The 15,043-nt window shown below is 39.1% G+C and overlaps 1 protein-coding gene across 2 annotated transcripts; it reads right to left on the reverse strand.

Moving 5' to 3' along the window:
• Positions 1 to 1,138: 1,138 nt before the first annotated feature.
• On the reverse strand, positions 1,139 to 14,847 carry ARL14EP (ADP ribosylation factor like GTPase 14 effector protein). Of its 2 annotated transcripts, none has more exons than XM_027837652.1 (4): positions 14,725 to 14,847; positions 6,588 to 7,103; positions 4,968 to 5,089; positions 1,139 to 3,818 (listed from the first exon to the last, which is right to left on the reverse strand). In XM_027837652.1, the coding sequence occupies exons 2-4, from the start codon at positions 7,008 to 7,010 to the stop codon at positions 3,590 to 3,592; spliced, it is 774 nt and encodes a 257-aa protein (XP_027693453.1). In that variant the 5' UTR covers positions 7,011 to 7,103; positions 14,725 to 14,847; the 3' UTR covers positions 1,139 to 3,589. The 2 variants fall into 2 exon arrangements, with proteins under 2 accessions (XP_027693453.1, XP_027693454.1); XM_027837653.1 differs by having other exon boundaries at positions 14,695 to 14,847.
• Between the last annotated feature and the right edge of the window lie 196 nt (positions 14,848 to 15,043).

The following is a 15,043-nucleotide window of genomic DNA, read 5'->3' on the forward strand; positions in this document are numbered from 1 at the left end:
CCAAAGCCACCAACAGAAAGGAGAAACAGGGTGGGTGTGGAACCTCTTATTTGCTTTGGGTACCCAGAGATATTGAGAACCCACCACTACAACAAGAGGAATGAAATCTGATTTACTTGATTCACCTAGCACTATTTCTTTCTTGAGGGTTAAGTAGCTAATGTTTGGATTCTTGATGATTTTCTATTTATCACCCAATATTGGTTTCAGATCACGAAAAACCTTTCTCCAAGAGACAAATCCTAATAGTTTTTTCTTTCCTCATTTACTCAGGTCTCACTCCATGGGTTATTTGTAACAATTACCTGACATTTCAGTGTTAAGAACAATTCTAAGGTTATAGTCTGTGTAGTTCGCTATTATCGCTTTAAAACATAAAATCTGATTCTAGGTTAGATGGAGTGACGATGTTCTTCCAACTGGAGGGAGTTGTTATGAAATGTCTTCCTCATGAGTAAATCTACAGGAAATTTGAGGGCTGAATTTTAGTTTTACCACCTTGTCAAAATTTAAATATATGAACCCTTTCAAAACTGCATTTGAATATAAAGCTTACAACCTTAAATCTTTTAAGAAAAATCTTATTAAATAACTCAGAACTAAAGTCATTTAAAACCATATTAAACTCAAAATTTTGAGCCTGTTCTCAAGACCAATTCTTTTCAATAATTTCAAATGTTTGCAGTAACATAGAAGCAGCTCACAAGTTTTGCTGATAACTTATCTTCTTGTATTTTGTCTCCCTGATTCTCTTTCCTAAAGAAACACATCCTTGCAGGGCAGCAAAGTGGTGCAGTGGATAGTCCTCGCCCTAGAGTTAGGAGGACCTGAGTTCAAATTTGGCCTCAAACACCTGACACTAGCTGTGTGACCCTGAGCAAGTTCCTTAACCCCAACTGCCTTAAAAAAAAAATCACTTATGTACGTTCCCTCACTTAAAACTACAGAAAATTGAAATTTTAGGAAGCCCCAAAACTGTCTTGTCAATTGCTAGTAGACAGTAACGCTGAGTATTACGCTTGAGTTTAAGAATTTTATTTGAGTTGAGAGCTTTTCTGGTACAACACTGAATCATTATGTAATCACTGATTCAAAACACCCAAAGGTTTGTTTTTTAGAAGTGATCAAGCTAAAGCAGTAGTGGATGAGAAGTTTGGTTTATTTTCTTATAATTCCAGTAGCTGTCAGCAAAAACCAAATAAATTATACACAAACTTTATAACAGAACAAAATGCCTTTAGCAAAATAACTATAAAAGGAAAAACTGAATTGGATCAAGTAACAGTTCACATAGTGGTATTATGACTTTCCAGTTGGTAAATTTATATTCAAAACCTTGAAAATTTAGACAAAGGCAGAATTTTATGCTATGGCCAAAATTAATTAAGCTGGAACACTGCTACTTTTATCTTAATATAAAGCAAAAATGTTTGTTTGTAAAGGAAAACAGCTGCAAAGGGACAAGGGCCCTGTGTTGGGTACATGAAAATGTTTTACATATCCAAAAGTAAATACTGCTATCACGGTATTTATTCTTTTGTGTTAAGGGTACACAACTTAGATACGATGTAGAAGATGGACTAAAATGAGTGCACAAGATAGAAGGAGTAGAATCTATATAGGTATGAATAGTTACCCACAGGAATGAGATAATGAAGACAATTAGATATCAAAGTGTAAGTCAATTTTGAATTAGATCTTCCTGGACAACTGCTTTAACCTCCAAAACAATTCCCTTCTCTGTGAATTACCATAGCTCTTATCACTGTCTCCACAATGAACTGACAAGTCTTCTGAAGCCTTCAACTAGGAAGAACTCAACACCTCCCTCCTGAAGTATATAAGCATATAGCATTAAGATATTTTAATGTTTAATATACTTCTGACAAGGTACAATACCTATGCGAATAGTACCTATATTACTTATATAAACACGATGCTAAGTAGAATAACAAAGAAGTAAACACAATTGCTAAAAAGGATTTTTCCAACAAAACTGAACATGCCCACACCAAGAGAGCAAAATTAGTATGGGCTGTGGGGCCCTAATATGCAAAGTCTCATCAAGGACTTGGAAATTACAACTAGATTCTCTAACACTAGATTCTACCAGTATGATATTCATTGCAGAAGCACAGCTATTAATTAACAGACACTACATCTGTAGAAAGTCAAATAAAACTACAAAAAAACAAAAAACCCTTCAACTTAACCAATTATGCAGAAGAGCAACTGAGCTGGCAACATCAAAATATATATACCTGAAAACACAAAATCTAGATACTTAACATTTCTAATTTCAATTCAACTTTTTAGCATGTTAACACTGACTTCTTCTATATCACAATCCATACAGAATGAAAATTAGCATTTATACAGTTTTAGCATTTGCTTTATTAATAGTCAGGTGCCCTGAAAAGTCTAACAGCAACATAAAAAGGACCTGAAGTTTCCATTGTACTCTCACTTCAAACAAGGAATAGGAAATGGACTTGTGGATTCATTGTTTAGAAATGTACCAAACTTCAACAGTCTTGCACATTACCATTCAAGAAAGTAGCAGGATTTACATTTCTTACTGAACTCTTTAAAGTGAGAGTCCTTTTGGAAGGCAGACTCTTCAAAGTTAAATCTCCAAGCACAGTGAGTGTTCTTTAGGTAATTTCCCAAGTAAATGTGTTAACAAGACTTTGAGCCACCATTTAAAATTTGTGTTTAAATAATATTTGAAATAAAACTCTAATTTTAAAGGCAGTTTATAAACTTGAGATTTCATATACGGTACTCTACTGTGAGAAATATACCTCTTCTTTAAAAAAAAAAAATGTAATCGTCTACACCTAGTGAGCATACTGCTGTAACTTACTGAAGGGATTACAGGAACACAATCTTAATGTCAGTTATGTATATTTCTTCATAGGATAGGAAACCTGGATTCTATTTGATGAAGAAGCTTATTCGGCTTCCACTTGAAAAAGATTTTTTTTTTTGGGGGGGGGGGGAGAGGGGGTAGTGTAAAGAACTGAATCTACATCACAACAGAGTATTAGTTCAATTTAGAAAGCCAGGCCAAGTACTAAACTAAGTGAGCTACATTTGTTTAGAACTTATTGGGCTACAACTTAAATTTAAAAATATTAAGAATCTCTAATTTGACAGAAAGCTGGGTAGAAAAGGAATAAGAATGCTTAGGATAGTCTTAAAAAATTGAATTTTCATTATTTGTTTCTTTACTCAAAGGGAATGTAATCTGATAACGTGCTTTGAAGATTTTGCCGCCGTTTATTCCCTCATTGGTAACCAGAATGGTTTTAACAGTTGTACAAAGATCAGTTCTCCTTCTACAGTCGAGCACTATTCCCAACTACTCAGCTTGCTTATTTATCCACAATAAACTAAAGCTGTTTTTTTTTAGTTCAGCTAAAATGTACACAAAACAATAAATTCTACAACATCTAGCACAAAACATTCACATGTAATATAACATTTTTCAAAACTTTTGTCACTGGTTTATCATGCTTGAATTCTGAATACACAGTAGAATTTTAGAGCTACAAGGATATAGAGTAGCTCATTCAACCCCTTCAAATTATCCAGCATGCTTATTATGAATAATCTCCCCTCCTTCTATTTCAATCTGCTCATAAAGCCATTTTCTGTCACAGCGGCATTCAGCTCCACACTTGTTAGAACCACAATTGGGACACGCGTAGAAGCACCCCAGGCAATCTTCATCAAGGCAGTCACAGAGATCCATCCCACTGAGTATCAGGAGGCCCTGGCTATCATAGACTTTGCTCTTTGGTGGTATCACTTGCCTGTAAAAAGAAAAAAGTTATTTCTAACAATGAATCTAGCATTATGAATTTTTAATTCCAAGCCTCCCCCCTAATTTCTTTTCCATTCTTTTAGCACAAAACCAAAATTATGTAAAGAAAAGTATGTTGGGGGGAAAGTTTTAAAAACTTATATTAAATTGATAAATACATGACTAAAAGGATTTCTGATATTCAATATGGCTATTTCTAACAACTTGGGTATGGTCCTGCTAAAGTGGTTCAAAATTTTAGATCAAAATCATCATATACTCAGTAGTTACAATCTCTATTTAAGAAGCAGAAATCTAATGTATGGATGAAAAATATCCCAAAATACCCCGCGCAAAGGTCAATATTTCTATACTGGAAGAGAAGATAACTTCCAAACCACCATTTTTTTTGGTTAAAAAACAAACAAAAACCAAAACAAACAAAAAACTCCCTCAACTCATTCCCCACCCCAAAGCAATTTTGCTACTCTTTTGTGAGTTGGTAGTTTAACTTCAATACTGGTAAGTATAAGAGTATTTTAAGTGACTGCTATGGAAGGTCAAAAAAAAAAAAAAAAAAAAAAAAAAAAAAAAAAAATTTCTTCCAGTCAAGCTAATAGAAATAAAAATGGATTAAACAAAACTTGAAAATGCTACCATTCAAACAGCAAAGGTATGTGCAGAAGTGTCACTGTACTTAATTTGTATTATGCCTTAATTTTAATGTTTCCTTTTCTCAATCTGTATTTAAGGCAATCCAGTAAAATAAATTACCTCCCAAGTCAGTTGTACCTCGATTAATTTTGTTAGCTTTACTATTATTTATGTAGCCAAAAAACTTAGACATAAATTTATGAAAGAACCTATGATCTTAGTGTAAATGTCACTACTAGGCTATAAATTATGCTCTTTATATATAATTTGATTATTAATAAAGTCAGAATTTTTAGAGTTGAACGAGACCAAGAAAGCACTCACTGCCTTCAACACTTTCATTTGTAAAACAAGGAAAACTGAGACTCAGGGACATTTCTCCTCCCTCCCCTTAAACAATTTGAAATAGCAGTTGAGAAAATCTCAGAAATGAAGATGAAACAAAAATAAGTAGTAAAATTTTAGATGGTCAGCTTACATGTCTTAATGAATATAAATTGCCTACCTGTCTGAATTGGATGCCTTGGTCTGCCTTCTTTTTTCTCTTTTACCAGTTTCTGGAGTAAATTCAGTTTGCTTTCCTGGATTTGCAAACTGCAAGGACCGCAAGGCTTTAGCAGTCCTTCCCTAAGGAAAAGTAAAAATTCTCAAGTTAGATCACCATATCAAAGGCACAAATAGTAAATATCCCACGCTTAATGACTGCCAAGCTAACCATATAGAATAGAATACTGCCTGCCATGCCCAGAAATGAAACAAAGTCTGGGAGCCCAAAGCACTAAAACTGAACTTTATCCTGTAGCTGAAGCCATCAGGTCATTATTCAGTGCTTACTGACTGACTCTCAGATCACACAACCCTAACAATCTTGGTTATTTGTTTTATTGTACCACAGCAAATCAAAAGTAGCACAGGAGGAAGGCATAAGAGGTAGACACACTGGCGGCAGAACTAAAGGTTGATAGCAGTGGAGAAGAGGAAGTCAAAACAAAACAAAACAAACAAAACAAAAACCAACTCAGCACAGTGAAATAGTGGACATTCACAATGATGGCTGAGTCAAAGATTTAGGTTCAGTTTCTTCTGTTTTCGAAATCAGTAAACTGTGAAAGAGACTAAAAATTCTTCCAAATGTGGCTAAATTAAAAAAAAGAAAATTTTAACCACTCAAAAGTGTAAGTTTTTTAGCTTCGTAGTTAATCATACATGTAGAACACCCTGATGATGCGTTATTGTATTAGGATAGACAGGAGTCTGACAAAAAGCAATATTCAGTTTTCTGAAACTTGACTATGAATTAACATATTCAATACTGGGAGAATTGCTTCAGGAAAGCAACGAAAAGGTCACCTTACATTGCACATGTTAAAGAAAAACTAGGCTTCATTTAATTAAGCAGGATCTTACTTTTCTAGCAGCAGGAATGAAACTTGCTTATGTGCTTAGCTAACACATGGCAGTGTTATTGGTGCTGGGTGGGAGGGGAGAAATAACAGTTCATTACACACTAATATACAAATCTGAGCTTGTGCCAAGCAGTTTTAAAAAGCCTTCTATTAAAGTCTTTCATTAGCTGTTTAAATGTTGAATTAAGTTCTTCCAAATACAAAGTACACATTTTTCAAGGTAAGAACCTTTAAAACAAGACACGCCATATCTCATACCCCACAAAAATAAAATTAAAATTTTACCACAAAGAGTCATGTTTTTGGTGACTATAGAGAGGCCTAAAATTAGGGAACAGAGCAACAAGATTCTGAGCTGTGCTCCTAGACACACCCACACAAATCCAAACTTGGGTGAGGACAAAGGAGGAAGAGAATAAAAGGAGCAAGGAGAAACATTCATTGCAAGCCACCTGCTATTCCCTCCTAGACTTTGTTCTAGCAGTAAAATGCTAAACTCTCCTTTTTCTTATCCTACCACTTAAATGGCTGAAAGAGGGAATAGGAAAGTGAGCACCACTTACATGATTTTCACCTGTCTGAATTTTGTATGCATAATATCACGTTGCTTTAAAGTGCTTATAAGCAATGATAACCAAAAGAAGGTATGCTTCTACACTACCCAAGCAAAACTCTAAACTGCAGACCTAAATAAGCGAAAAATTGGCCCATATACATACGTCTGAATCAGCTTTCCTTTTTTGGCGATCTTCAGATTCAACATCCACACTTCCATTGATTATCTGTGTGCATTTTGGACAAAGCTTCCAACCAGGTACAAGCTGTCTTCCAAACTTGGCACTTAGGAAAGTGGCATCATCTAAGTCAATCGCATGCAAATTTTTCTTTGCAAGCTTTTTGTGTATGTTAAAAGGATCACAACAAGACTTTTGCAAGTCCTCAAATCGATCAATGTAAATTTTTGCATGATGGAAGCAAATTGTATTGTTTCCAGAGAGTGTCATTCCGGTTCTAAGCTGAAGTAAAAGCGCATCATTTGATGACAATTCTTGCAAAGTCTTGAAGCCAGTATGTCGAGTATAGTATGTCTTATGACATTCATTGGTAGCACGAAGCTGAACTCCAACTGAACAGGGATCCATCTTACTTCCTTAGAACAACCTATTTCACCGTTTTTTTTTTATTCTGCCTAGGTTTTTTTCTGTAGCCTCTAGTAGGTCCTATTGAGGATCACCCTAGAGAAAGCATTAAAGTGAATCAGATTTATGTTACAATGTTTTTTTTACCTAAAGGCCTGAGACTAAAAAAAGTAAATCAGATTTATATACCCTATAGAATTTTATTCCCCCTTTTAAAACTTCTATTGCAAATATAATATGCTGTTTTCTTTTCTTTCTTTTTTTTTTTTTTAAAGAAAATTCTCCTCCATGCTCCATATTCTGGATTACATTTGCAGGTTTATAAATTTCAGTAACATCTGCAAGATTATGACATCCATATTCAATTCAGCTGTCAAATCCAACAAAGATAATTTTAGTCTACAACTTAAGAGAGTTATATTCAAAGTTCATTTTTTAAGTCAACTGTTTGGAACTTAGAATTTTTTCACAGGAACAATTATGGTTAGAATCCCATGTTAGACCAGAAGAATCCACTTAACAGCAGTAACCAGAATCCTGGATACAAGGAAGAGAGGAAAGGCTAGAAATGCCCTTTCCTGGGCATAAAGTTGGCTACAGGCGAAATTCTGAAACTGGCTTAAATGTGTCTTCAGAATCACCAATTTCCTAAGATTTTCTGGAGAGAATACTGGGACTAGGCACCAAAAGTCAACAGCTGCAGCCCCTCCCTCCTCCAAGTTCAACTTGCTTAAGTTAGGGGATTTCAGATGTGTTAATTCCAGCTTCTATTTCACACTTGTTTATGGGATATCTGCATTTAAGTCAAAGGACTCCCTAAAAAGATGAAGTAAGTTCAGGAAGACAAAAAAAGACAACAAAAGAAGTTAGTCCAGTGTGGAGGTAAAACAAGGTAAAAGGGTGGGTTAGTCCAGTGTGGAGGTAAAACAAGTTAAAAGGGTGGGCAGGGAAGGAGGGAAAGAGGGGCCACTAAATAGGCAGGCTAGCCTAGCTAAGTAAATTAACCCTAGGATGAAGTTGTTTCTACTTCTAACAGTTTCGGAACTGTTTCACCATTCTGAACATAAAGCTATAATAATACTGCACTATTTGGATATTTCTAAGTTGGAAACTACCCATTTCTCGGGATGACCATACAAGTTATATTTAAAAAAAAAAAAAAAAAAAGGAGGGGGGTTCATGTGTCAACTTTGTACGTTTAGAAACCATCTTAAGCAAAAAAGTAATTCCCATTTTGGTATTATACTGCAATCATCATTTGCTTATCCAATTTTAAAATAAATTGCACACTTATTTGCCTGTCCTTTTTTTGTTCCTGCTTGAAACCAGTAGTTATTCAAGACATCCCATCAGCTTAAATCAAGATTAAATTCAATACAACATTAAGGAGGGATACAATGTTTCCTTAGATAAGAATCAGTCTTTGCTTGAGATCTAGCATAAGGGGACACAAGAATAACATCAAATGGCATGTAATAACTGCCCACGACCACACCCCTTATTACTGTGTGATCATGGGCAAATCCCTTCACTTCTCTGGTCCCCTGGGTCCTCATCTGTTAAATGAGGAGGTTGGGCTAGACGAGCTGAGGTTTTTTCCAGCTCTAATTTTATGTCTCTCTGAAGGAAGTAAAAGGTCCTGGTACATACTAAGTGCTTAATAAATGCTCAATGATTGATTGGCACAATCAGGCTGGTTTTCCTTAAACGAGTCATTTAGATCTGAGTCTAAAATCCTTAAGAATGGGAAGGGACCTCAGATGTCACCCCCCTATCTGAAGCTTGAATCCTCTCTAACATTTCTGACAAGTACTCAGTCTCTGCTTGAAGACTGCCAGTGACAGGGAACTCTATCAAGGCAGCTCATTCTATTTTTGGACAGCTCTGCTATCAGGAAGGTCTTTTGTTATTTTTTAAGATTAATGGAAGTGGCTAACTAGAGCCAGGCTTATTGGCAGCCCATTTTTAAAAAATGGTAAACTCAGAACTGGGCAAATATCCCAAAAGATAACGGTCCAAGGCTAAGTCAGAATGTTTTGCCAGTTCAAGTCTGGGAAGGTATGGTCTTTACTTACTTCACCCAATCTTTCCCCCAATTCCAGAATGGGAAAATTGAAGTAGTCTTGTATCATCCTCAACTTTGTCCATGGGCATGCCTGTGCACGAACACACACCCACCCTTTACCCTTGGGTAAGGTCAGATTCCTGGTCTGACCTCAGAACACAATTAAGGTGATATAAAAACAAAGATAGTTTTAAAGAAACTCAAGATTTACTTCAGTATCTGACTACATGCTAATTAAGTTCACAGAGAAAAATTCAAGTTTTGCCCAACGTGGGCCAGATTCCCTCACATGAGTAGAGGCCCTCTCGACAGCATTGAGCTTTTCTGCTGATAATTCTCTTAGAACTAGAAATAAACGAGCCAAGGAGTTTCTTTGTCAAATAAGCTGGAAGTATGCTCATCAGTGTGGGTAATCAATCCTCCATTGGTGCAGATCCCATCCATGCCTTCTCATCCTGTGCAATTCTTGTCCAAACATCCTCCAGAGAGGAGTTACTCAATACATTGGAGGTTTTCCTCCAGGTATTTAATATTCTGTGAATACCAGAGCAATGCTCAGGCTGTCCATTTGTTATCCCTTGACCAGTTCAACTCCTTTTCTGGTCATATGTCATGCTTTTTACACGATTCCTTGCATACAAGTCATAAGTGAAAATATGCTGCAGTCTATTTAGCCTCATCATGAATCTTTCCACAAGTCACCTACAATTTTGATTCTTCTCAGGGCATAGTATTCCTTGATTTGCAGGCATATAGTATCACTGGGAGAATACTGGTGTTAATAAGATGGGCTTTTGCAACAAAGAGCAGCTTGGGATCTCTGAAAGCGCTGTAAACTTTCCCAAATGTAATCCAGCCCGAAGTTTTCTTCCTCCTATTTAATTCTGAGCCCAGTTAACTGTCCATCAATGGACCACCCACCCAACTACATTTCACAAACTGGGCAATAGGCTGAATCTTCCCAAAAGCATTCACGGTTGAAATGGATAGAGCAACAAATAGACGTGAATGGATTTGCCAACGTTTTTACAGCAGATCTATTTTTATCACCAATGGAACCATCATTTGTACTCAGTACTCAACGTACTAGATAAGGAAATAAAAATAACACTTAAAAATAAAGTTGGGGTGAAAAAGATGAACTTGACCAAAGACACAGGGAAGAAATTCATTGTAGAAGTGACAACTTTAAAAGCAACCTATGACAGTGGTGTCTGGCTGTCCAAGAGGATAGTGGGTCTCTGCTGTAGCTATACGGCTTAACCCACTCTCTCAGCCTGAACTCATACAACAGAGTAGCCACCAGAACCGTTATGACTTTCACGTAGAATCTGAAACTGAATGGACTATAAAGGTCAAGTGATTTTAGTAGTGGAAGACAACCAAAAGAATGTCAATCAGAGAAGTCATTTTTGTAAAAGCAACTATTTTAAAATGGTTGCCATAAATCCTTAAAAGGCAGCAAGTGAAATTGACTACCATCCTGACCACTCAACAATAAAAGTATTTTGTGGGCATGAATACACAGCATCAGGAACAAATTTTATTTGCCTTGAAGGTAGAGCTTGATAAACAGTGAAAACAAAGTTGGCATGGCCCATAACAGAGGTGACAAAAGATATGCCTACAGATTCCTCAACACTGGAAGAGTTTCAATATAGTATGCTGGGAAGGTGGAGCCAGTAGAGGTCACAGACATTTCTAAATATAGGAAAAAAAATTTCTTTAATAATCCTGCGGCACCACTGGATTCCAGTGTAATATGTGCTCTGGAGGAAAGCAATTGTTGGATTCTTGGGGCAAAAGAAATAAAGTCAATTCTCACGAATTTGGTCCCTCACCTCTAACATCTGGCCACACACTACAGCTAGAAAGGCCTTCCCAAAGCACATTACTCTTGCTAAATGACTCTTCAGAATTTTTCCTTAGTTTACTCTGACCAACTGCTGAAAGACTTTAGGGACAAAATTTTAATTTCCTTTGTCAATTACTTCAACCTTTGAGTTACTCCTCTTTGTGGTTGGTTATCCACCTGTGATTCTGATCCAATTTTGCTTAGTTTCAAAGGGCAAAAAGCCCTTTGGTTGGAGTAATCAAAAAATCTAGGCTTGGGACCTAGTACACACCCACTTACTGGCTATGGGAACTCAGCAACTTGCTTCACTTCATTTTCATCTATAAAATCAAGAGACAAGAATTAGATGCCCTCTAAAATTTCTTTCATATCTAAATTTGTGAGCCCTTTGCCAATTTACCACTGCGACCCTTCCTCCCCCATTTTCCTAAAAGGTATTAAAATCTACAGATTTAATCATAGGCCATAACAACCTTTTTAGAGCACTTCTGCACCTGCATTACTCAGTATATGGAAGAAAACTGGAAGATTAAATATTGATTTTTAGAATTTGCTTGAGAGCACTACTATAAAAGACCAGGGCCATTTTCATGTTACTATGCAGAACCTTTTTTTCCTTTCGGGAAACTTATTGATTTGGTGTTCTCCCCTGCAAATAAAGGTTAAGTAAGGGCTTTAGAAATATTTAAAGGCATTCCAAAGTTGAACATCCAAGTATCACAAAAGGAAGACTCCAAAAGGAAAGGATGATAGACCTGTTATTACCAAAAAAGGCAATAAAGAAAGCAGCAACATTTACTCATAAACCTATTTATCTTTTATAAAATTTTAATGAGAATCATTTATACAACATTCTCCAGAGGGTCTTCTTGGAAGAAAAAGCCAACCCCTGACAGGTGATTTTTTATTACACCATAAACCACACCTCCATAGTCACAAATGATAAAGATGTGGAGAATTATTTTTTGTTGTCGGTATAGGTTGATCAACAAAATAAAAACCCTATCAATGTGATTAAATATTAAAACAATTAAACAAATGCAAAGTTCACAACACCCCTCTGATTATTGATATCACACAGGGCATAAAAAAAGAGGAAGATAAATGCTCACCAAAAATGTCCTCCACTGTCATAAAGGACCCGATACCAATATCAACTACAACAAGGATTCTTCTTTATAACACTGATCAAAGAATGTTAGGAGCTGGAAAGAACCAGATTGTGAGCTCTTTGAGGGCAGAATTCTTTTGCCTTTCTTTGTATTCTCAACACTTACCTCAGTGCCTGGCCTATATAGCAGGTGCACAATAACTATTTACTGATTGAACACTTACTCTCTGACTTCACTATAGAAGCCCTCCCCAACCCTCCAAGATTCTATAAAATGGTGAGATTTTGCAGAATTCCAATTGAAAGATTAACTTAATTGTTATTTCACTGAGCCTCAGAAAACTATGGAGTCTTCTCAAAGAGAGGTATGTTCACTCAAAAGAGCATATAATGACCCACACAGAGGGAAAAAAGCATGGATGAATACTGCATATTAATAGTTATCTTTCCGATATTGGGTGAGGTGATAGCCCCGCCCCCAGGTTAGTTTGCATTTTTCTCCATGCTTTTTTGGGGGGGGGGAAGAGAAAGATCCCTAGAATCCTTACTTTGTGCGTGGGGAGGATGTGTAAACCATCCTCCAATATCCTCCACCCACTTGTGGAACCCATTTCTACCCTTGAAAGTTTCACCACAAAGAGTAAGGCTAATCCTCTGCTTATGGGTCCTTACAACATCAGACAGCAGTTATCATGTTCCCTATTTCCATGGTTTTCTTTTTCTAGGGTAAACCTCCTTGGTTCCTCATGTGAAACTTTCACTTCCAAGATCCTGAAAAATTAAATTCCTTTTTCTCATTAGCCTCACCTTTCCTACTGCCTCATTCCTCTTGAATTTACTCCACAAGTCCTGTTTTCCAAGCTCATCACTCTTGTTCTGGCTTTACTTTCTTCAGTTTTGGCATTTCAATAAGGCACTGGCTTACTTCTGAATCCCTAAGCCCTGGGTTACTCTGATCATGATTTCTTCACTCTCAGCTGAATGAAATAATTATTACTGACTGAGGCCATTACAAATTCAGGCTAACAAGAGGGAACCTCACCAATAGAAGACAACTGCATCTCTCTACCAAATCCCAGTAGTGGACCTGACTCCACCCATACTCCCTGATTCCCACTTCCAAATTAATTGAGATTAAGACCACCTAAACCAAATTGCCCATCTCCTACCCCGCCTCCTCCCTCCCCCAGTGTGGACCACACCTAAAAACCTAAATCCTCACTCTTCACCTCCCTTCCTTGGAGTCAGGGGAGGATCCCCTCCAAGACACCGTCAACTATTGTATTCTGGATTTTGCCACCCCTCATCTCCTCAGGGAGTTTGAGCAAACATTTACTCTATTTTATCTTTAATCTTTTCTACTAAATTGTCTACCTCTCTGCTACCTACAAATATGCTCAGGTCTCTCATTAAACCACAAAACTTCTGTCCATGTCATCACCTCCAACTATCACCCTTTCTCTCTTTCCTCATTCACTATTTAACTGCTAGGAATAAATTAGTTTATACTTCATTAATTACTCTTTATTCGTAATCTGATGCCATATTGTCCTCAAATTGCTTTATGATCACCAATTTACTTAAAAAAAAAAAAAAAAAAAAAAGGTGAGGAGAATTAAAAACAGTATTGAAATCAGTTACCAGTGCGTGGATCCTTAAGAAGCGGGTCTTTTAGTTTGCACCCGGCACCGCCCCGGACTCCGGGCGGTCTTCGGCTCTTCTTTATCCCCGGGCCACGCCCGGCATCCGCAATGCGGCTTTTTGCCGCACTACGTCATTGCACCAAACCCTCGACCACGCCCCCGAGGCCGGCCATTTTGGTCGCTTCCGCCATTTTGCCAATTCCATACCGACACAGAAATCTTAGAACGTGTCTTTTAAATAAACGGATTTTGAGGGTCCACCCCCCCCGGGCTGGAGTCGTTGGGCCGAGGGGGGCGATTGTTCTGGGTGACGTTCCACACTAAGCACCTGGACCCCCTCCCTCCCCGAAGTGCGCCACGGCTCCCCTCCCCCACTTCTTTGTGCTTCGTCTTCTCCAGGGCCCCGCAGAGTAGGCGCTTAATAAACGGGCATTGACTGGCCGACCCCTTAGCCCCCCGCCCCCCAAACCGCCAAGAACCTTGACGCTACAGGGGGCACAAAGCAATGGGGGGCACCGTTAGAAACCCACCAAAACACGAGGCGCTCCTACAATTCTACAAACGTAGGAGCCCGGAGGCCATCTTGTCCAACCCTTCCCACCTTACAAGCGGGAGAACTGTGGCGCAGAGCTATTAAAGCACAGGCACCGAGCAGAAATTGAACCCAGGCCCCCGACTCCGGAGGTCCACCATGCTGCGTAGCTGCCTCTCCCCACCCCCACCCCCAGAAAGATTACAGAAAGTGATCGAGGGCGGGAGAAAAGGCGAACCTGAGTCTCTAACAAAGGAGCCAGAGGCTCATCCGCACTGCGGCATGGTGGGGGAGGGGCGCAAGGACACCCCCAAGGTCACCGAGGGAGCGAGAAAAGCGGCGGGACCGGGATGCGAGCCCGGGACCGCGCGCTCCCTAATTCCCCCATCCCCCCAGCCCGAGGTACCCCCACAGCTGCCCGGAAGCTCCGGCGCCTCTAAAGCCCGAGACTGGCCTCGGACTCGGGTCCCGCAGCCCTCACCGCTCTTCTGCCTCGGCCTCCGTCCAGTACCTTGCCCGGCGCCCGTCCCGGCTCCTGCCGCGCCGTTCCCCGCACCTCAGCCCCCGGGCCCGTCGCAGCCATGAAATAAGAGCTCCACACGTAGCAACGAAGCAACTCGAACCGCTCGCACCGCCCACCACCACCGAGAAGACGTTGCGAGCCCGCTAGAGCGCCTCTTCTAGAGCGACGCCACCGCCGTAACCAGCGAGAGGCGCGAGGGGCGGAGCGAAGCGTGCCTAGAGCGGCCGCCGGCGCGGCCGCCATCTTAGGAAGGGCGGGAGGGCCGAGGAGGGCCGAGGAAGGCCGAGGAGGGCCGAGGAAGGCCGAG

Source organism: Vombatus ursinus, unplaced genomic scaffold (genome assembly GCF_900497805.2).
Source record: "Vombatus ursinus unplaced genomic scaffold, bare-nosed wombat genome assembly UNPS02014822.1, whole genome shotgun sequence".
Lineage (NCBI taxonomy): Eukaryota > Metazoa > Chordata > Mammalia > Diprotodontia > Vombatidae > Vombatus > Vombatus ursinus.

What these genes read in the sequence shown, in the direction of transcription:
- ARL14EP (XM_027837652.1), bottom strand. Translation starts at nt 7,010, where the DNA reads ATGGATCCCTGTTCAGTTGGAGTTCAGCTTCGTGCTACCAATGAATGT. An exon ending in AAAGGAAAGCTGATTCAGAC is followed by an intron (nt 5,090 to 6,587) that starts GTATGTATATGG and finishes ACTTTTCCTTAG; the next exon opens with GGAAGGACTGCTAAAGCCTT. An exon ending in AAGGCATCCAATTCAGACAG is followed by an intron (nt 3,819 to 4,967) that starts GTAGGCAATTTA and finishes TTCTTTTTACAG; the next exon opens with GCAAGTGATACCACCAAAGA.